General features: G+C 48.2%; 2 protein-coding genes across 3 annotated transcripts; both read left to right on the top strand.

Moving 5' to 3' along the window:
* Nucleotides 1-434: 434 nt before the first annotated feature.
* Nucleotides 435-9,460, top strand: LOC118509364 (protein abrupt-like). Of its 2 annotated transcripts, XM_036049889.1 has the most exons (4): nt 448-780; nt 3,664-4,389; nt 7,636-7,698; nt 7,777-9,460. In XM_036049889.1, exons 1-4 carry the CDS (start codon nt 588-590, stop codon nt 8,280-8,282), a joined length of 1,488 nt encoding a protein of 495 aa, XP_035905782.1. In that variant the 5' UTR covers nt 448-587; the 3' UTR covers nt 8,283-9,460. The 2 variants fall into 2 exon arrangements, with proteins under 2 accessions (XP_035905791.1, XP_035905782.1); XM_036049898.1 differs by lacking the exon at nt 7,636-7,698 and having other exon boundaries at nt 435-780.
* Nucleotides 9,461-11,614: 2,154 nt separating this feature from the next.
* Nucleotides 11,615-21,849, top strand: LOC118509356. Its single transcript, XM_036049878.1, has 4 exons — nt 11,615-16,301; nt 16,379-16,539; nt 17,502-18,883; nt 20,374-21,849. Exons 1-4 carry the CDS (start codon nt 12,391-12,393, stop codon nt 20,953-20,955), a joined length of 6,036 nt encoding a protein of 2,011 aa, XP_035905771.1. The 5' UTR covers nt 11,615-12,390; the 3' UTR covers nt 20,956-21,849.
* The last annotated feature ends 574 nt before the right edge of the window (nt 21,850-22,423 follow it).

The following is a 22,423-nucleotide window of genomic DNA, read 5'->3' as shown; positions in this document are numbered from 1 at the left end:
TTTCTTATGTTCTATGTTATGTCAGGCTCTTAGCTCCCATATATCGGGCGTTCAGCTGGGACGAGAAAGGAAAAGGGATTCTGAGCTATCAAAACTAGCAACATTTATTGCTAGATTGATTGTATCTTACTAGACCTTGTAGCCTACTAGACCGTTTGATGCCTTGTAGCTGTATGAATGCAGTCTGTATATGATTTGATCCGTTAAGCTTAAATCTGTGTATGATGGCAGATCGTTAAGCCAAGAAATAAAAAATAAAAATTCCACCACTCGTAAGGACTCATTTTTTGCATTTGAGGTATCCTAAGGGATATCTTTTTGCGGTAAAAGACTCGAGAAGCTTGCCGATCCCTGACATAAACAATCGCCACCGACTGACGAGGCTGTCTGTACTAAAAACCCCTGTATTAGTACAGTTGACTGTTTTGGTGCGTACGAATGATGTACGTTCAGTTGCATTTGAGTGTTGGAGCCGGTAAGAAGTGAAAAGTCGTGTGAGCCGAAAATCACGTCACTATTGTGTGTTATTGGTGCATTGGAATTTTGTTTGTTTGTTCGGCACAGTGCTCATCAGCCGCATCATCATCATGCAGCAAGTGCTGTGGAAGAAACATTTCGAGGAGCTGTATGGTGCGGTTAAAGACATTCTGCAACACCATGCGTACGAGGATTGTACGATCGTGTGCGAAGGGGAACTGTTTCGTGCGCACCGATTTTTGCTCGCAAGTGTTAGCCCATACTTTCATAAAATTCTGGCCCAGAACGACACAAACACAACTGGTAAGTTAGTGCGTTGTTTGCAGTCATTTTTATGCAAAATATGTTAAGGGTTGTGGACGTGATGTATGTATCACTGTGAGTTTTAACGGTGATTTTAAAAGATGACCGGATAGTTTGAATATCTTTCAACACCAAAAAATTTTTCAACAAGTTGATCAAAGTTCTGAGATTCTAAAACAGGGCCTTCAATTTTGAAATTGACCAATAATTTGACCAATGGGATGTCTGATCTTACTTTGGAAAAAAATAATTGCTTGTAAGTTTTATTAAATCAGTCTCAAAGGTGGCATCAACGTAGATCTGTAATTGTACATCATTACTGAAATATAAGTTGTAATATTAACTAATGATGGGGGCGGTCCGGTGGCCGAGGCGACAGAGGCATCAGTCGTCACACGGCACAACCGGGCTTTAAATCCCATCAGGGACTGTCTCCTCATACGCAGGACTGACAAATCAGCTTCCGGTAAAAAATAGTTACAGAAAGCTAGAAGTGGCAGGCCGAGACCTTTCGAGGTTGTAGTGCCACCGAAGAAGAAGAGATTAACTATTGATGAACATATCATAAAATCATATTTTGTTTTTATGCTGGACAACTCCTAAACAAGGATTCAAGCAATCGACAATTGTTCATGTTTGTGTGTGTATGAATAAACATACTTTTGTAATTCATTTATGGTTATTTGAGACTAATATGAAAAGTATAATTTTTGGCAGTATTGTGTATAAGTATTATACTAAAACTTTGAAACATTAGCGTAAAGCGAATTGGCGTACATCGAGTATAGCGTACTCCAGAGATTTGCTGTAATTTAATTCTTTTCAACAACAAACATATTTTTCTATGCGAATAATTGTTCCAAGAGACGGATGGTTGATTAGCATGGTCAAGAAATAAAAATGAAAAGTATGACTCATCATGCAATAAAACACTTGCGTGCGATCAACAAGACGACACTCTTCGCACACTAATTGCTGCACTGTTAGTACCGAGGACTTCCCTGTATCAATATGGCTTTGAGGAGAGGATCAGACGATTCAAGAAGATCGTCATCTGCAGACGTTCACTGGCGGTCCAACGGGACCGCCGTAGAGTTGAACCTGCTGAGCATCAAGAAAAAAGTATATTCAACAAAAAAAGCTGATACAGCAACCGATATCTCTCTTGGTCTCCTCATAATGTCCATTTTTTTTTGTTCATCAAGGACGGCCTGGCCGAATTGCTTCTTCTTCTTCTTCCTTGGCACTACAACGTCGAGAGGTCTCGGCCTGCCATTTCTGGCTTTCTGTGACTTAATTTTACCTGTAGTAAAGTAGTCAGCCTTACGTACGGGGAAGCGGTCTGGATGGGATTTGAACCCCGGTCCTGCCGTGTGAAGTCACTGGACCGTCCCCGCTTCTTAATGTACAATTAAAATTAAACTAAATTTGTTATTTTTGATACGTAGTCCCGCGCATCAATATCCCCGATCCATCGTGATTGTACTTATGCGCTCCGCGATCACGTCTCTTGTCCACTGAAGATCGTTCGGGATAAAAGAATCCGCCAGCGAAGTCCCTATCCCTGAAGATGATCCCAAGAAGATAACCGATCTCATTACACACAAAACAGCCTCTAGAAGAATTAATTAAGAAAGATCACATATTAGCATAAGTTATCCGCCCTTTTCCAAAGGTGCCTCAAGTTGGTCGAGAGACTTCAAGAGATATCCTAGGTTACGTTGATTAATATCCTCAAGAAGACATCACCATCAGAAGATTATACCACAGCAAGGTATGGAATGTTGGATGGATGTTTAACCTTCACATTCGTTGTCGCTATATTGCCGATACATGAGAATATCATCTTCCATTACAAATCATTCAAAGATAGATTATCTTGTCCGCATGGTAGCGCATGATAGGCCGGTACGCGTGTGTTTTACAAGACACGATACTCGCTAGCTACCGCTTCCTGCTCCGAGCGTGTTGATACACTCCTGCTGCTGTCTGTTACTGTCATGTTACTTATCGTGTTGTACACGCACCTATCAACCACCTTCTAGGGTAACGATTTTCTCCGGGAACCGGGAAAAACGGGCCACGGTAGTAGCGCTTCTGTGTGAGGCTGCCAGCCACACAGCGTCTATTTGTTCACAACTTGTGCGCCCGATCGGTTCAATTGTACAAATTATCGCCTTAGCTTGAGATAAAGGTTTTCCGTCCGGTAGATAAATAGGTTGATATCACTGCCCAAAGCCCTGCTTTGATAAACAGCAACGAACGAGCGTTATTGTTTGGCTCGCGAGTATCGCCGGTGTATCCGGCGCGTATTGGGTAACAGTAAGCTATCATGCCTTGCGACAACTATCCTGAGGACGACATCTGCGACGGGCTTGTCTAGGTGGGAATAGTCATTGAAGTAGCATTATCTTTCTTTCGTTTTTCTCCCCCCTTTGGCAATTGGCCCGTGAGGATCGTGTTCGAGTACGCACACACACACACACACGCATACAGATACGCACAAAACAAAACAGAAGAAGAAGAGGAAGAAGAGGTGTTGATACCAAAGAAGCACGGTTCGGGTTGGCTCTGGCCGTGTGTCGTCGTACCTCCACTTCCCCGCGCGCGGCTATCATTCCGTATATTAGACTGATATCAGCGTAATGAAGTGTCCCGCAGGATTACTGGTAATAGATTTATCATTCTCGATATCACGCGTGAATGAGTGCTTCGGTTGCAATGTGCCGATTGTGTTTCGATACCACATACATTGTGCTCACCGCTGATAGGACGACGACGCTCGACCACGTGTCGCCCGGGCGATATGACGCGATGTCGACATCTCGCATGCCCCCTGTCTGTATATCCGTGTACACACTCCCTACCCCCGTTTCGTTGCAGTGGTGCTGAAAGATGTATCACCACACGTAATGCGCATCATCATGCAGTTCCTGTACTACGGTGAGGCGACCATCTACGACGGTGATCTGGAGAACGTGGTAGCGGCCGCAGAACACTTGGACCTCATCCCGGTGGTGGCGATGCTGCGAAATTTGGGCAAAGATCAAACGCACAACCGCACCGCCGCTAGCTTTCTCGGCTATCACGATCACACGATCACGGCCGACCATCATGCAGCTACACCGCCGAGGATCAGTGTCCGCTCGCAGTATATGGCACCCCGCAACCGGAAACGCATCGCACCGGACTCGGACGACGAGCAGCTAACCGATGGGCAGGGACTGAGCCCGGTCGAGCTGACGACCACTGCGGCCCGGGACAAGGTACAGAGTACGGTGCAGCAGGTGTCGTCCCCAGCACATCGGGCACATCAGCATCAGGCTGGACCGCCGGAGGATCTGTCACCGGTGATACCGGCAACGACACCACCGGTGCGCGAACCGGACCTTCAACCACCACCACCATCAACCCACGAGCAGACAATGTCACCGAGAGCCGTATCCCACACCTCGTCGATGGACGAGCGGGATAAGCTGTGGACGTACTACGACAGCGTCGGCATGAAGCTGCTAACCGACGCCGTCCAGTCAACGCCCAGCGAAGCGGACAAACGGAAGCAGAGCACGGGCAGGAATGTGGCGACCTCCGGTGGAAAAACCGCACCAGGTAAGCCTGTTGACCCTTTCTGCCGGGGATTAAAACGCATTTCGTGGTCATTCGCGCATACACACCCGTACACCGCAACCACCGGTTTGGTGGTGATCACTATCAAACTAGGCTACCACGTACCAACAACAGCTTCCAGGGGATGTCCGGTCGGGAAGGGATGTGTTAGTTTATCCTCCGCGGAGCAGGGCGATAAGCTCTGCCGCGCACGATGATAAGGTTTGCGTGTTTACTGTTTACAAATTTCTAATATCAATCATTTCTCATCCTGAAACGCTGAACACTGCGCTTTTGCAGTGCACACCAGCCGCAGGCGCGCATCATCGCGCGGCGTTTTGCTGTTAACGCGCGTCCCGTCCAGATACGCCTTGGCGCGGCCGCGTCGCTCGCATCACTTACCTACTCGTGCTCAATATCATAAATATTGTTCATCCGTAATGCCAAAGGTTACCACATCATATTGTGATCTCATTTTCATCCATATAACAAAAAAAAACACACACATACACATACCAGGAAAGTGCTGCCATGCGAAGAAGTACATTCGTAGATGGTGTGTTCGGACGGGATCGTCAGTGGATCAGTTGTTTGTCTATCGACCGCTGACGCTGATTGCAAGTGCCGATCTGCCTCTCCAGCCTTTACCGAGCAATTCGATCAACTTGTTGGAGCTTATTATCACTAGCCGGGCTTTCGCTTTGCGCTAATGAGCCGTTAGTTCGTGCGCGAAGTACGTACAGCAGCAGGCTGTTGCAGTGCGCCACCCGATAGAATGTCCGTAATCCCTCCCATTTTGCCTCCCGGAGATACCGCACCTGAATTGGGTATTTGGTGAAGTGTCGATAAACGTCGGGGTAATATCGGGGTAACACACTCACATACCGAGCCGCAATTGAAGCAATCTTGGATCTTGTAAAGTGCCCAACGAACCCGCTACACGGCTTATCCAGTAATGCGGGGTGTTGCGGTAGGAAGGCACCACCACACGGCTGAGGTGGTGGATGCGCTCCCGGGAATGTTCTATTGAACACCAAACACATCGATGGGCCGATAAGTCTCGTTTGCTGATAAAGGATAAAGCCGAACACTCATTGCACCGCGCACAGTTTACACCACGGGCGATGGCGGCTGCATGAGAAGCTTAGATAGGGAGTCGTATGCCGCGTCGTTAAGCAGCCCGGTGGCATCAACATCCAGCCGAGCTTAAAACTTCTAGCGGTCCAGATAGATAATAAGCCCGCTAGATAGTGTGGCAAGATGGTAATGGCGTTTCCTGCCGAGGCGTTCCGATCCGTCAGCCGAACCCTTGGGCGGGCTTGCTCATCTTGCTGATCGCACTGAGCAGCGGGCTTCACCATATTGAACGCAAGATCCAGTCCGGGCTTATCGGATGATGCTTACGGTTGACGGTCCTCCGTAACTACTCGCTCGCTTCTCCGCTTGCCGAGCGCAAACAGCATCGCGGACTGATAATAACCTTTATATTTTCATTCGGAACACATATACACACACTTTTTTTGTTGTTGTTGCTTCACCTTCCAGCAGCGGAAACTTTGAAGGAGTTCGTGCGCATGACATAGGCTCGATAGGCGGACCAATAATCACAGTCCCTCGCCCGGTCGCCGCAGCCTGTTTTGGGGCAAGGTTTGAGGTTAAGCCGTGCGTGGCCGTTCTGGGGCCGGTCGTGTTTTTCGGGGAGATGATATTTGGGAAACTTTGTCTTCGATCGCTCCGGAAACGACATCCCGGGGGCGCTGCTCAGTGTGTAGAGATAAGTCTCGGATCGTACCCTGTCGTTGCCTAACGCGGCGTATGATCGCGAGGCGAAGGTTAGAGGTTGAACTTTACCCATTCCAGGCCCCCTACTCCTACCCTACTGGCTGGCTGACTACTTCTCCAGTCCGGTGCTGTTGCCGTGTCGTCTTCACATGGGCGACCCATCCTGCCGTTGCTTAGTAAGAGCGGATTTGCTTTTTATCAACTCGGGGCACCCTGCAGGAACTCGCAGAATGTCCGAGTCCCCGACGGGATTTTTTGTTTCGTTCCAATTTTTTTCTTTCTTTAATTTTAGATCACTTCGGTACCACCCATCTTAATCTGGAGCACACTTAATCACTTCCGATGGGGCGTAATTTTAATTCGGGTGTCAGACTTTTTCGGGAGGCAATGATGCGATCCCGCGTATCGCTTTGGATGTTGCGCATTCCTGAACCGTGCATGGAACCTTGTGTACGGGTGGGATGTCTTGGGGTGGCATGGGGCCCGGGTTTGTGGTTAATCGTTTCGTTACATAGATAGAGATAATTATAACAGAAAAAGCAGGCCAGTACACTTTGACAAAACTGTACCGCGCAAAGCCTATAGGTTTCTATCCTTGCTCTACACCGTGTAAGATCAGGGCAATGGAGCGATGGCCGAGAGCAGCGAGCGTTTTGGTGATAGCGCGTTTTTGACGCAGTTTTTACGACCTGTTTGCCAATGTGCTCTACACGGATCTACATCTATTTTGAATCTATGGACCACGCGATCGCAAACCATCAGCAGATAAAAGGGGGTACATCGGAAATCGTTATCAACGATTCTTGAGGGATGAGTAGACGAAAAGCACATGGGTCCCTAGCGAGATGAAGTCGGAGGGATGTGAACTCGCTAGCTGACGCTGCTCATGGTCTAGGCAGATTATCAATCGCGTCTTTTTATACGGATGTGAGTGATTAGCTCCGGCGTGTAGCAACTATTATAGATCAAATCGTAGTGGTATAGGATCATTGGTAAAGCCATCGAAGCTATTGAGGCTTGAAACACTTGATATGTTAAAACATTCTTAAATGCTTCCCAAGCTGTATATGGGTAGTTGTCACTACTGATAGTGTAGAAAGGCTTCTCAGAAAGAGGTCTCTAATCTTGCTGCAACTGAAAGCCAACTTACCAAACTAACAAATTCCAATCTCATATCGATATAGCTAACATAACCTAATAAGAATGTAGACAAACATGTGAAATCCTTTTCTCTTCTGACCTTCATACAGATATCCTGCAACACTGCCCTGAACCATCTTAATACCTTCACATACTACACTACAGTGCATGCTCTCATTAATGAAAAACCCCCATATCGACATCCGTTCATCACTCTTAGAATGCTGGTTCAGTAGTAGGTATGCATGGAGCGACTGCCATCCCCATGCCGTATTTAGTTTGCCATCCATTTCTCATCCATATTTATCCTGTCTACCCTCGTTCCAGCTGTATATGACCATGTCTCACGTACAAGCCTGACCGATCACGAAACACCACACCTCGCTACAAGCAAGCAAACGCAACACTGTAACGCATTCGGCATATTTGCGATTAACGCCCTTCCTTTCTTTTGGTCTCATTTTGCAGTGACACCGGGAGAAAAGTGGTTCCAGGGTCGGTTAGAGTTTATGCTCAGCCAGCGCGGCAAACCGCTGCTCGTCCACGACGGCCACTCGTTCGGCATACAGTACATCCGGAAGGATAAGAAGTACTGGCAGTGCAATCTGTCCCGGAAGTATAACTGCAAGGCGCGGGTAACCACCACCGACACCGGCGACATCATCGTGACGAACAACGAACACTGCCACACGGAGATCCGGCAGCATCTGCGCAAAGACTACAAGACGATGAAGCTGGCGGCATCGCTGGCAGCGAACCGTGGCCTGTCCGCGTTGCCCCTGTTCTCACCCAAATCTCTCACGCTACCGAACCTGGCGAACGCGTTCCTGCAGTCCGGCAGTACGGAGGCGACCAACCTGTGCCAGACCAGCCCTAACGCAAGCCATCAAAGTGAACCCGCGCAAGAGTCGGGCAGCCTCAACCTCACCATCAACCAGCTGATCAAACGGGAGGCGGGTAATTACAGCGAATGACGGTGGTGCGTGGCTGTTCAGGAGAGCCCGGAGGACGATCCGTTCTTTTTGGGTCGGGTCGTACGCAATGCGTAAAGACTCCCCGACATCTCTACAACCTCAACGAACGTTCATGATGTGCACGGACGTGCACTGAGCATCAACTCCACTAACTGTACCACCAGCACGGTTGGCACGATTATAGGTATTGACTACTAGACGAAAATGTACAAGTTTACTGCAGCTGGAACTATCTGTTCTCAAAAACCTGTTGAACATTATCTGATTAAATACGAGAGCATACTGTCATGGCGCCTTATGACGTGTATGCTCGGCTCCAAAAAATCGTATATCGTAGCTTAGGCAAAGGATTCTAGCGTTAAGACGACGCGACCGAGCAGTAGTTTTAAGGTTAAAGTTAAAGTTGAGATTATGGCAACTATAGGCTATAAGATAGAGAGAGTACAAGAACAACCGGCAGCAAACGACAGTTGGTTTGCCCCTACAACTATAGGTACACGCTCAATACTCATTAACCTGATTTGATACTGGTGTTGGCTAAGCAGGTGCACACCCGTGAACACCGGGGTGTGTGCGAGGCAATTTTCAATTGCTGAATAATGTTATCTATACGGGGCTTGATTTATCGAAATATGCTATCGATAAATAACCCCTCGAGAGGATAGCGTGCGTTATTGCCTTTTCATACACACAGGTTTTTTTTTAAGGGAGGGAATCGAACAGTGATAACTTTTTCTTTCCGTTTATCGCATCATTGATGTTGTGTGTTCAATAAGAATGCTGAACCGTTTGCTCACGTTCAAAATTTGAGGTTCGGCAATATCTAACAACATTTCGAAAAAAAAAAAACCATTGGTTCTCTCCAACAAAGTCTACAGGAACAACGTTACTTTTTACCGCGAATTGCTCAAGTAAGCTAGACCAAAAACAAGAATTCCAGTATACACCAAACGACTTGCCAAAAAATGGTTCAATTTTACATTGCGATTTGTTCGTCAGGGCAAGAAGCGGACCAATAGAGGAAGGAAAGACATTAGAATTGTGTAGACCTTTTAAATAAGATCAGTAGTTTTTTGTGTTAATCTGTTCTCTGTTATGTGCATAAAATACTCACCGAGAGTATGTGGACACGTGTGCCAAATATGTTATCTCAATAAAAAATATATACAAACGGTGAATGGTGTAAGGTGAATGCTTTATCCTAATCTTTCTACCACTTCGAGTTCTGCCGTTTTGATCGGCTCTACATCACAAAACAGATAGATAAAGCTTATGGTGCGGTGCTTGCATTGCCACGGTAGTTTGCTTTCTACTCCGAGCTGTTATGTTCCCGTACCGGCAGGTCGTCCTCTTATCTCGACACTTTCGATAAGAACAGGCGCGCCATCGACGACTGTAAGATTAGTCAAGAGCTGATATTAATCCATAATTGAGTCATTTTTTGTTTGTTATTCATCTGAAGGAGAGTGGAGTTAGTGTAGGATGACGGTAGGGTATAGGCAGCATCCTTCAAAGTTAATCTGCTTTAATGGTCCCCCTGATGTCATGTAAGCTATGCGCAAGAATTTGTCTTTCGTCAGAGCTTTAGCTTGCTTTCGTTTTCTTGTCTAGATTTTTTTTTCTTCGTGTCGCACATGATGCGATATTCGTGGCCAGAATAGCTAGCACTTATTTATAATTGCAGAGAAAATAAAAAAAATGTCCTCAAGTGTTTGGATGGTTAAGCGCCTCATTGGTTGACGGCGATCAACGATCACGAGGTGTTGGAGGAGTTTTGCTATCTTGGTACGATCGTGTCATCAGAAACAACGAAGGCAGCGCAAATCTAGGGACGCAACAAGGTGAATGATCACGCTCCAGAACACTTTAAAAAAAATCTGATTCGAATTATTAAAAAGAGTGAGTATTCTTATCTCTAATGAGGATGTTGGATTCATATCCTTCGTCTTCTTCTTCTTCGTGCGTCTTCCACGATACGGCACTAGAATCCAGGAGACTTTCTGGGCTTTCCTGTGCTACTTCATGAATTTGCCCTGGCAACATTTCTGGATACAAAGACTGGCAACTACGACCATATGTCCCCGGATTCATGCCCCACCAGGTAGATGGTCGTCGTTCGTTGGCTGGATCATTTGGATGTTAGAGATTGGATGCATCACTAAATCGAGATTCCTGAAGAAGAATAGTTAGATATGCTCTACCATGAGCAGTTGAAGAAGCCGAAGAAGAAGAAGAAGCAATTGTTCACATAAACACCATATTCTACCATTTGTTTAAAAAAATATAATAAACTGAAATATTCCTTCCTCCTTGGCACTACAACTGTGAAATGTCTCGGGCCTGTCATTTCTGGTGCTCTGTGACTTGATTTTACCCGTAGCAAAGTATTCAGCCTTGCTTACCGGCGAGGCGGTCTGGATGAGATTTGAACCCCGGTCCTGCCGAGTGGTCTGCACTGGCGCATCTGCCACCGGACCACCCTGATAAATTAATATTTCATAGTTTTGCAACGTACATTTCCATTATTGAGTACAAGCCTACGTTGTGATGTTCCATTTTGGATGATTTGATGAAATTTATGAGTAATGAGTTTGTTCTAGGCTAATGCAGGCATCACTTTCGAGCTGCTATTGTTCTATTTTGAAATGAGGTGCTCTGTTTGCGAATATCAGAATTTTGCTTCGTTCTCTGTCGCCGTGACTTAAAACGTGCATGAACAGGCCGATTTATGACGAATTATCGACAGAACGGAAATCGGAGCAAAATATGCGTACCGTTCGCTGTGTTGAATGAGCTGTTTTGTATCAAAGCATAAACTAGCTACTCTTCCAGGACCAGATCCATTTTTATCTTCACATTTAAACATGGCATAACGTAAATTTTCGTGGTTGACTCTACCACCTCAAGAGGTCTCGGCCAACCAGCTTGGCTTCCTTGACTTATTCCTTGGGGCAGTCGGTCCGGACGGGATTTGATACGCAACCCGGCCGTGTGAAGGCTCCTTCAGCCCGATTCGGCCAACCGGTCCGACCTAATGTTGTTATTAGTACAAGCAAATTATACATGAAAGCGAACGAATAACACCCACTGTGCGGTACATTTTACTTCAATCATATTAAAATTGTATGCTTTTTTTAATCACTTACAATTTATTGTAAAATAAGAAAACAAAAAAAACTGATTTTTATCAATTTATTGTAAACATATCCAAAACCTGTACTAAAAGCCTGTACGAAATGACAGCACCAAAACATGATGAAGTTGGTCCAGTGTGCAACGCGGTGTTATAAACGTAACACTCATTACACCACCGAGCGAACGCGTTGGTCAGAGCGAGATAGCGAATGTAACGTCGGTTCCCTTCTGCTCTGTTTTCTCATCCACAGTTCTGGGAAGGTTTATTCCAAACGCATAGGAGAATGGTTTTCGGAAAGAAAAGACGTGAAAAGATGGTCTGGAACAGTAAATAACAAAATTTAGGCTTGAATGTTATTATTTTTGCAGTTGTTCCTTGCTCGGAAAAATCAACCAGCAAGCGTTTAAAACAGGAAGTGTGTGTGTGTGTGTAAAAGGTTCAATGCTCAATAACTCCGCCAGCTTTATCGTGTATCCTGGTTCTGGGTGGATGGGAACAGTGCATAAAAGGGAAATCCCCGTGAAAACCCCTTCTCGTTACGTGAAAAATTAGCTAACAAGCTTCGTATCAATCTGTTTTGAATGTGTTCCTGTGCGTGTGAGTGCGTGTTTTAAAAAGTTGGGTGTTAAAATTCTACAAAACGCGAAAAAAAAACAATAGAGAACGGCTTACCAAATGTCCTCCGGTGTGGTGGTGAAGCGATGGCGGTCGAGATGTTCCTCGGAAGGTGTGATTATGTTTACCGAAAGGAGCAACCAATGTTAACCATGGCCAGCGGAATGTTTTGTGGTTTGCACCAGGCGGACGAATATTTGCGAAATTGTATACTACCAAGCACGGGCGAATCATTTTTTCTAGTCACGGACAGTTAAAACCAGTAAGAGCAGGACAGCGGGCAGGAAAAACAGTGGTGCAAACGACACACCTTCTTCCCTGCGCGAGCGTGTATGTGTGTGTGTATGTGTGTGCGTGATGCCAAAACCATCGGATGAAAGTTTCGGCAAGCCGGCCGATTCGTCCCTGGAGGATGAGTTCGAGCTGGACGAGCTGGCCGTATCCCGGAAGCCACATTTTCTCGACTACGACAACAAACCGCCCGCCGAGCTGGTCGACCACTGCTGGAATGGAGCGGCCAAGGAGGAGCTGGAGGAGGAGGAGGCGGAGGAGGAAATTTTATCCATAGAAGCGAAGGAGGAGATGGATGTGACTGGACGGGTGCCGCTCGCTACGGTGATGTGCGAACAGTCGTTACTTTTTCAGCGTCCACCACCGGTGGCGTCGCTGGACGCAACCAAGGCTCTGCCGATCATGAATGTATCGTACGACGTAACTACGGCAACGGTCACCACACTGAACATACTGCCGGCTGCCAAGCAGGGTGGCGGTGGGATGGTGAACGGAACGCGGGCTGGCAGTACCTGGCCACTGAAGGATCGGCCCGCAGCAATGTCACCAAGGCGGCAACCGCTGCAACAGCAGCAACCACAACAGCAGCAACAACCACAACAACAGCATCATTCGCTAAATCGTCGCGAGTTGGGTGAAGTCGGTCCGAAGATGGAATGCGTGTACTCGCTGCTTTCGATGCTCGGTTCCACGAACGTGCTGGAAATGTCCTGCAAGTTCCTGGAGCTGTCCCGCAACGAGGAAAAGTGTTCCGCATTGCGCCGATCGGGCTGCGTACCGCTGCTGGTGCACATCATCCACAACGAGCCGAACGAGGTCGCCCGTCGCAATGCACGGCACGCGCTGGTGAATGTCGTCCGGTGCAATGTCGATGAAGGATCGGCCCGCCGGGAGCTGAAGGTACTACGGCTGATCGATCAGCTCATCGACTATACCGACCTGCTGAAGGAGCAATCGCGTGAAAACGGCCAAAACACGGAAGTGGACGAAACGATTCAGGTGGAAAAGGATTCGTCAAACCCGGCACCGGACCCGGAACGTCATCCGATACAGGCGATCGGGACGCTGGCGAAGATCAGCTACGACGAGGAGCATCGGCATGCGATGTGTCAGTTCGGGGCGCTGCAAACCATCGCCTCGCTAATTCAGCTCGATCATCACGTGCACGGCAGTGCCACACCGGATGCACTGAAATGCATCGAAATGCGCCGGTACGCGAGCATGGTACTGACGAACCTTACGTTCGGCCAGGGCAACAATAAGGCACTGCTGTGCTCGAACCGTGACTTTATGCGGGCGCTCGTATCGCAGCTCGGCTGCACCGAGCTGGTCCAGGTGACCGCATCCGTTCTGCGCAACCTCTCCTGGCGTGCGGACGCCATCACGAAGCAAACGCTGGTAGAGATCGAAACGGTAACGCTGCTAACGGAAGCGGCGATGCGCTGTGCGGTGGAAAACACGCTGAAATCGATCCTGTCCGCGCTGTGGAATCTTTCGAACCATTGCGCACAGAATCGGGCAAAGATTTGCGAGGTAAGCGGGGCGCTCGAGTTTCTCATCGATCTGCTATCGTACGAAGCACCCAGCAAGACGTGGAGCATCGTGGAGAATGCAGGCGGCATACTGCGCAACGTGTCGAGCCATATCGCACAGTGCGAAGCGTATCGGCGCGTACTGCGCGAGAAGCAGTGTTTGAAGCTGTTGCTCGATCAGCTTAAATCGCCCAGCCTGACGGTGGTAAGCAATGCTTGCGGTACGCTGGGCAATTTGTCGAGCGAAAACGAGCAGGATCAGCGATTTTTGCGTGAGCACGGTGCGATACCGATGCTGCGTTCGCTCATCTACAGCAAGCATAATATCATCTCGAATGGGTCGAGGTTGGCGTTGAAGAATCTTCAGCAGCAGCAGCAGCAGCCGGTGCAGCGTGCGGCACAGGTGGCGGTACCCGTTAGCAATCTGCACGAGACGGATGGTGGTGTGGCGTGGAGCGGGAAAGGAGCCGAGTCTGGACTGATGCAGGCGAAACCTGGACTGAATGTACGCAAGCAGCGTGCGATGGAGCAAGAGCTGGGCTGTGCGTTTTATCGCAAGCAAAGCGAGACGACCGATGGTGGGGATGTGGGTGGGATTGGGCGCGACGTTGGATCATCTCCGGACCCGGACCCAGAACCGGAAACGCCAATCAATTACGGGTTTACGGAGGAACGGCTTCATCAGCATTCGTACGATTACCAGGAGACGGACATCGATCAGCTGACGGATTACTCGTTGCGTTACGCCGAAAATCAGTCCGATTCGGAGGAGGACGAGGAAAAGGATGATGAGCGTGAGGCGGTGGAGGGGTACAGGCGACGAGCGAGCGGAGAACGGGACGATCCAACCGTAAACGTGCTGATGCCGGAAGATTCCGTTAAATGTTACTACACCGAGGGTACACCGCAGATCATCTCCAGCGCCACCTCGATGAGTGATTTGCGGGCCGTTGCTGGTGCACCGTTGAAACCGGCTGAGGTCGGAACGGTTGCAACGGCTGTGGAGGCGGTGGTCAGAACAGAGCGAGAGGAAAGTATTGCCGGCGGACCGGTGATGAAATCGAACCCGATCCCAATCGGCCGTGGACCGGCCATTCTTGGTGACGGTGATACGGGTTGCAACACACCGGACAAACCATTCAATTACTGTGAGGAGGGAACGCCCGACTTTAGCCGCGAAGCATCTTTAAGCATAATCGATCTGCAGCACGAAACACAACAGCAGGACAAGCAACAGCAGCAGCAGCAGCAGCAGCAGCAGCAGCAGGACACGCATGACCAGCAGCAACAGCAGCAGCATATTACGAAACAATCGCTAACGTCGACGGCCGTAGTACTCGGTGATCCGAACGGCAGCATTACCGGAGGATCGGTGGGAAAATCGGTTTCGTTTCTTAACACCGGTGCGGATGAAACACCGCTCATGTTTTCCCGCACCAGCTCGATGGGTTCGCTGTCGAGTGCGGAACCAGCGTGCACCGATGACAAGAGCTCGATTGTGAGCGAGTTTAGCCGGATGGCGTCGGGCGTTATGTCACCGTCGGAGTTGCCGGACTCGCCAACACAAACGATTCCGCACTCACCACACCCGCAAATGAAGCGTCCGATGCTGCCGAAAATCCTACCGCCCGACGGTGATGAGGGCGGTGGTGGTGATGGTTGTCGCGTTGGGAATGATGATGGTATCGGTGCGTTTGCGGACACGGTTAGTAAGTTTAATGTGGAGCACACGCCGGCTCAGTTTTCGTGTGCCACCAGCCTGAGCAACCTTAGTCTGGAGGAAAAGGATGAGATTAAGCAGGGTGAGATGGATGGGAAGGAAGGACTGTTGGCAGAGGGACGGTTGGCGAAGGAGTGCAGTTCCCTACCGTCCCTACCACCGGTACTGCCGAATCCGGCCGATGTCGTGCTGATTGGTATGATGAGCGGTGGCACGACTAATGCCACCATCACCACGGACGAGGGACACGCATCCGACGTGGATTCGGATGCAGGTGGTGGTGAGGATGATGAGCTGTTGGCTTCTTGTATCAGCATTGGCATGAACAGTGTCGTTGCGCGCAGTGTGGCTAAGCAGAAGAAAGGCCCACCATTCCCACCGCTACGGTACGATAATGCGGCGGCGACGACGACGAACGATGATGGGCACGATTCGGACGACAGCTCCAACCTGTCGGACAATAATGATCGGCTGCTGGAGGAATGCATACTGAGCGGTATGCCAAAACCGAAACAATCCCACCCGCTGATGGGACCGAGAGGTGGTGGCCCGGTGATCAAGGAGAATCCGTTCAAGATGATGCGGACGAACGAGTCGATGGCGCCGGCCATCGATGAGCTGAACCCGTTCCACATCGAGGACAGTCCGTGCAATTTCTCCACAGTGTCGGCCCTGTCGGAGCTGACGATGGCGTCCGATACGATGCGGGATAAGTCGCTGGAAAGGTTCGATTGCAAAGCGAAAGCCAACGTTTATTCATATACTATATCGATTTATCTTCTCTTTTCTATTTGCACACCAGTATGGACCGAGAGTTGATTGATTCGCTGGTTAAGGATGGCTTTCCGAAGAAGCGGGAGATGGTGGTGGTCAGCTCGCCGTCGGTCGAATCCGAAACGGATGATCATCTGCTGGATGAAGCGATTGCAGCCGGTATCACTGGGAAGGTGCAGCATGGTCGTGGTAAGATTAGTCCAATTCTTGTTATAACGCACCGCGATGGGCGCAAACTGTAGCCTTTTTTTCTGGTCGGTTGCCGTTTTTGCTGATGTAGAAGGGGCGGTAAAATCGAAACTATCAAGTAAAAGCTAGATAAGACTTCCTGAAGATGTCAAAGAGGAAGTCTAAAAGTCTTTTAATTCTGCTAAAATTAGATATTAGCTAGGCACTAACCAAGGTGGTAATGGAGACGGTCTTCACACGGCAGGACCGAGGTTCAAATCCTATATAGACCTTCTCCCCGTACACAGTGCTGACTACTTTGCTACGGGTAAAACCAAGTCACAGAAAGCCAGGAATGGCAGTGTTCGATAGCTCTACTGGTTTCTGTCGGATCGTTGCTGTGACTCGCTTGGGGTTTACCTTAAGATTAAAATTACAAATGTATGTTCACCTATTTTAGTCTCAATATTACACTAATACTAATGCCTATCCTAAACCTGAACTATACAAATATATTTACATTAAATTCATGTTAATCGGATTGCCTACTCATAGGCGCAACAGGCAGATTGAGACCTTTGGAGGTTTTAGTGGTGCTAAGGAAGAAGAAGGTTCAGGATTTATTTATAGAAGACATTCTTCATGACTGAGTCTCGGATATTGTTCTCTAGACAGACAGATAGAAGGTCAGCTTTCTGGTTAATAATTTTAAAGGAAGAAAAGCACCCTGGATCTTTTTCGTCTACTTTAATTTCATGTATGAAGTTGACAAAGCCTATGATGATTATAAAAAATCTGGTTAAATTGGTAGTGGTTGAGGTTAGAGATAATTGAATCTCAAAGTTACTATTTCAATAATGAAAATCTAATGTAGTAATGTGTCACTATCGATACTGTCATCGATCACATGTAAAAAATGTTAATCCTATTACGGTCCATCCTTCACTAATGCCACTTTGCCGCGGAATTGTTTGCTGTTTTAGGCGATATTACGGACGATGATACGAAGGAATTGCTGCAGCAGAATATTTCGTTCGGGCACCGTGACGAAGGAGCTACATCGAACCATCGTCCGATGAACCACGGTTGGATGTCACCGCCCCATTTGTCACAACCGTTAACCACCACCAACAACGACAGTCTTCCGGAGGATAACGATGATTCGGAACAGGAGGAAGACTATCAGCTGCTGGTCGAATGCATCCAAAAAGGAATGCGTCCGGTTGGGATGAGAGGCGATACCTCTTCCTCACAGCACGACAGCGAAGAACAACTGTTGCCGCTCACGATCGCTGGAGTGCAGCGCACCTCCAACCCGACCATCAGCCCGAAGCAAACGTCGTCCCATTCAAAAAACGTGCAAACTACGCCTGCGATGTCGAAGGGTGTCGGTGCCTTCGAAGTGTCGCAAGGCGTAGGAAGCAAAACGCAAAACTGTTTACCATCGGCCCGGTCGGCCATCGGTGGCCGGCACCGGGCACCGGGAGCGAATTCGCCCCAACCGACCGATACACCCGACAGCACCGACAGCACAACAATGTACTTCAGCCTGCCACCGTCATCGGTGTCGAGCACGGTCGTCACCAGCAACAGCAGCACCGCCGGACACGCCACACACCGGGCGGTCCACGAGCGAGCAGTGGTGAGAGCGGCGAACATGTCTTCCGCTCGCACAGCCCAGACTGGGTCTGACGAGCTGATGATGGAGCAACCGGCCGTGAGCGAGACTATCGATGGGGGTACGTACGCGAAACACAAAAACCCCGAACGAATGCTTCAGTCGGTCGAACGGCTTACGCAGGAGCTGGTGTCCCAGGCGGAAGAACGGCACGTGCGTACTAACCCGGAGGAAGGCAGTTCGATCGTGACCGGCGTACAGTTCAAGATAGGCGAAAAGGTAACAACGGGGCCGGGTGGAACGGTTGCCTTGGCGCTGAACGATCGTCCGCACGGTGATCCGCGGGTGGGATTGATTGTGGACGACGAAGGCAATCTGGAGAGCGAAGAACCACCATCCATTCTGCACCAAATGTCGATGCCGTTTGGCAATCTGGAGAGCGAAGCACCACCATCCATTCTGAACCAAATGTCGATACCGTTTGTGCAGCACATCCCGGTCGTGCTTAATTCAATCGATTGCATCTCGCTTGCGCCTATAGAAGAGCAGACGACGCCGGTGGTGACGACCACGACAACCACGACAATGACCACGGTGGCGACGGCAACGGCGACGGCAACGACAACGACGACGGTGGCAACGAGTCGGGTAATAAAGCCTGTGCGCGTCGTATCCAATCCCGGCTCACCGAGGACGCGCAAGTTACAGCGTGAATCTTCCATCAACAAAGAGGCGGATGAGTCCAAGGTAAATGGCATGCTAGTGCTACCAACGCCGGCTGAATTGTTACACTTTATATAAACGCTAACACCCTGTAATATCTGTATATCTGTCTCTGGAGCTTTACCAGTATGATTCGATTTATCATGTTGTTCGAATATCTGCAAAAGGAGAATTTCCAGGTTCTAGTATCCCTGCACAGGTTCTGCCATCAATTTCGATTGTGTAAATGCTAGTTTTAGCTTGTTATTTACTACTAGCTTACTTACTCGGCTTAGGGCAACAATCCTAAAAGCACTTTACGGGTTGGATCGTCAAGTGTCATTCTCATGGCATGACCAGCCCACCGCAGCCTGGCGTGTCTGATCCGCTCCCCGATGGTGAGATCATCGTACAGCTCGTATAGCATCTTCCTCTCGAACGCGGCTCAGAGGGTTTCGTCAGTTTTGGACAGAGTCCATATCTCTGAGTCGTATGTGAGTACTGAGACTATAAATGCTCTGTGCAGTCCCAGCTTCATCCGTCGCAACCGGTATTTAGAGTGGAGAAGTTTCTTCAGGCTGTAGTATGACCGGTTGGCAGTCAGTACCCTTGCGCGTAACTCAATATCAATATTGTTGTCGGTGGATCTGGGTTGACTTATACAAGATGGTTCCCGAAGCTTCCACCTCCGATTGCTCTCTCTCTAGCGCCAGACTGAAGTGAAGGCAGGCAAGCCCATCTCCCTCGCGCAAGCCCTTGGTGGTAGCAAAGAGCCCTGAGAGTTTTCCATCCACCTTCACCTGGCATGTGATGTTGGCCATTGTCATTCGTACAAGCCTGGTAAGCTTGGCCGGCATTCCAAAAGAGCTCATTGCATCGAGAGGTATTCCCTGGCTATGCTGTCTAATGCGGCTTTAAAATCAATGAAGAGATGATAGGAGTGGATCTACTGCACCGCCATCTTCTCCAAGATTTGCCGCATCGTGAAGATCTGGTCAGTGGTTGATTTTCCGTTTGGAAATCCTCTCTGATAGTTTCCATCTAGTTTTTAGCTATCCGGTAGAAACAGAACAGCTTCACCTTTAGTTGCAGATTGAAATGTTTTGCTTTCCTTTCGTTAATCCTTCTAAATTGAGGCTGTCTCTGCTCGTCTATAGTTGAAAGATAGGTTCGAAAGATTTCAGGAACTTATGCGAAATTAGTAGGGTTATCTACCTGATTAAAAGTCAGGCTTATGTGTAATTTTTACACACTTATAATTGGTTTGTTTTCAACTTAGAAACCTTTGACTTACATGTGTTTTAAACCTATTTTCCTTAATGTTACTGCAATACTTACTTTTAGCTTTTTTTCGATACTATAGTTTCCTTCGAATCGTAAAGACACAGCTTTTCTGGCTAAAAAAGATTGTTAAAGACCAGGGAAATCTTCTAAAAATCAAGACTCACTCTATAGAAACTACACCCACACACACGCACGCGAAAGTATTTATCTGATTGTATTTATTAAATAATTAATTTATTTTTTATTTTTAGGTTAAACCCATAAGCAGCCCAGATGTGAAAAGTGTGAAGAAAGAGCAACAGACCAAAATCGCCAAACCGGTAGTGGAACGCGTTACGAAGGTTTCCCGCGTTCGGCAACCGGTAGTGCCAAAGGGTGGCGCCATTACTACCGGCAGAACACCGGCAAAACCTTCCATCGGCAGTCCCATCCATCGTCCGGTTGCGAAACCACACGCCACAATACCGTACGCTCAACGTTCGGCGACGAAAAAGCTTCAACCGGACGTGACGCCACCCGGCAGCAAGCAGAAGCTCAAACCACCAGCGGTGCCAGTGGCAGCCGCCGGGATCGGTATAGCACGCCAGGATACGTTCGTGCTGGACAAACCGACACTGTCGGTGCACGTGCCGAAGGTTATACCGGCTGGCGGGACTGCCGATCCGCAGCCGGATGGTAAACCGGTGTCGAAAATCCCACTACCGAAGGGTGAGAAAACTAACACACCACCGAGTCGTATTCCACCGCCGAAGCGGACCACACTCCAGGCGGGAAAGCAGTCATCCAAGCTCGGTGCATTGAAAACGTCTCCCGGTGGTGCGCTTAAGAAGTAATGGCGCACAGCTAGCTTCCTTTTCTCTGTCGCTCTCTTTCGCGTAATCTTAGCTAGCTTATCTCATGGATGGTAGCAATTGAAACAAATACTTTACTATCCTACACACGTGCGCGGCTTGCTTAATAGAATAGGCGATACCGTTTGCTGCTGGTCGGGATCGGTCAGATGATTTATCCATTGGCCGGTTAGTCGGGGCTCCGGAGGGTGTTCGATTCCTTTCTTTTCGTCTCTGTTACGTCGCATGTTACCTATTACCAACTAGCCCGAAACAAGCAAACACACACAAACCTGCAAAACCTTGATAGAGTTAGGGATAGGAATGAATTATAAAATAATCATACTTATAGCGATATATTCTAGTCCGCCCCCACCCCCTCCACTCCATCCCCTTTTTCGATCGCATAGTACGAATTTACGAACGAATGTGCATTTTTTAAATCTTTTAGTTAAACGCGACCCCATAGTCTGGTGGAGAGCTTTCGCTTGTACTCGCAACGCAACCAGTAAGAATTTATTTACATATACCAGAAGAAGGAGCAAACGTAGTCGTACAATACAAAGAAAACCGATATTATGAACATCAGTATAGATATTTAAGTTACCTTACTTCGCTTTACCAGCGCATAATACTCTTGTGTAATTTAAATTATATACGTGCAAAATGGTCTGGCCCTGTAGACGAAGAATTCAAAAAATATATAAATATACATCTATTCATGGACCTTGTCGTACGGTTTAAGAAAAATAATACACCCTATAGCTTCAAATCTATGCAACAAATATGCTCTATGCGTGCCCTATTTCCCCCCAAAACTACGGGTCGATATAAATTTATAACTATTAATGGGAATTGAAGTTGAATAAAATTATGCGAACTAGCTACAGATTCGAATCTGGCATCTTATTGGTAGCGTATTTTGATGCTCTCTCACTCGCACACGTTCATTGTAATGTGTTTCGTACTGGTGGGTTAAAATCATTCTTGTGAATCAGCCTGCTCAATTGGATCTTGTGTGTGGTAGGGTATGATGGTACGGTTCGACTCCTGGAGATGGTAAGCGTCCAGAACATTTACAGCATTTTCTCCTTCTTTCAGACCTACCAAACCACTGTTTCGGACGTAGATTGATGGATCCTGTTCAACAAAACGCAGGCAGCTAGTTTAGCGCCAACGATTCTTCACAAATGCAGGCGACTATTAGCCCCAGTGTTTAAGGCGGCCTGTATGCAGCAGTACAGATACCATGTGAATCTAGCTGGTACAACTGTGAGGAACCACTATCAACCGTCTGCAGTACTGGTGGTAAGCACGGACCCTTGCCCCCTTGCCCCCTTGTCCCCTTGTCTAGCTATTCAACATCGCTTCCGGGAAAATTGCCATGCTACTTGTGAGCTGTCGTCAGTCAAAAGCTTCGTCATCGTTTGCGTACATGGTATGCGAGTCTCACACCGACGACCCACAGCTG

Source organism: Anopheles stephensi, chromosome X, assembly GCF_013141755.1.
Source record: "Anopheles stephensi strain Indian chromosome X, UCI_ANSTEP_V1.0, whole genome shotgun sequence".
In the NCBI taxonomy this organism is placed as follows: Eukaryota; Metazoa; Arthropoda; class Insecta; order Diptera; family Culicidae; genus Anopheles; species Anopheles stephensi.
Note: the sequence above shows the minus strand (reverse complement) of the source record. Positions and strands in the feature narration are given on the sequence as shown.

Excerpts from the sequence above, each read along its gene's own strand:
- LOC118509364 (XM_036049889.1), top strand. The coding sequence starts at position 588 with ATGCAGCAAGTGCTGTGGAAGAAACATTTCGAGGAGCTGTATGGTGCG. Across the intron at positions 781-3,663 it reads GAACGACACAAACACAACTG|TGGTGCTGAAAGATGTATCA; the intron begins GTAAGTTAGTGC and ends GTTTCGTTGCAG. Across the intron at positions 4,390-7,635 it reads CGGTGGAAAAACCGCACCAG|CTGTATATGACCATGTCTCA; the intron begins GTAAGCCTGTTG and ends CCCTCGTTCCAG.
- LOC118509356 (XM_036049878.1), top strand. The coding sequence starts at position 12,391 with ATGCCAAAACCATCGGATGAAAGTTTCGGCAAGCCGGCCGATTCGTCC. Across the intron at positions 16,302-16,378 it reads CGGGATAAGTCGCTGGAAAG|TATGGACCGAGAGTTGATTG; the intron begins GTTCGATTGCAA and ends TTTGCACACCAG. Across the intron at positions 16,540-17,501 it reads GAAGGTGCAGCATGGTCGTG|GCGATATTACGGACGATGAT; the intron begins GTAAGATTAGTC and ends TTGCTGTTTTAG.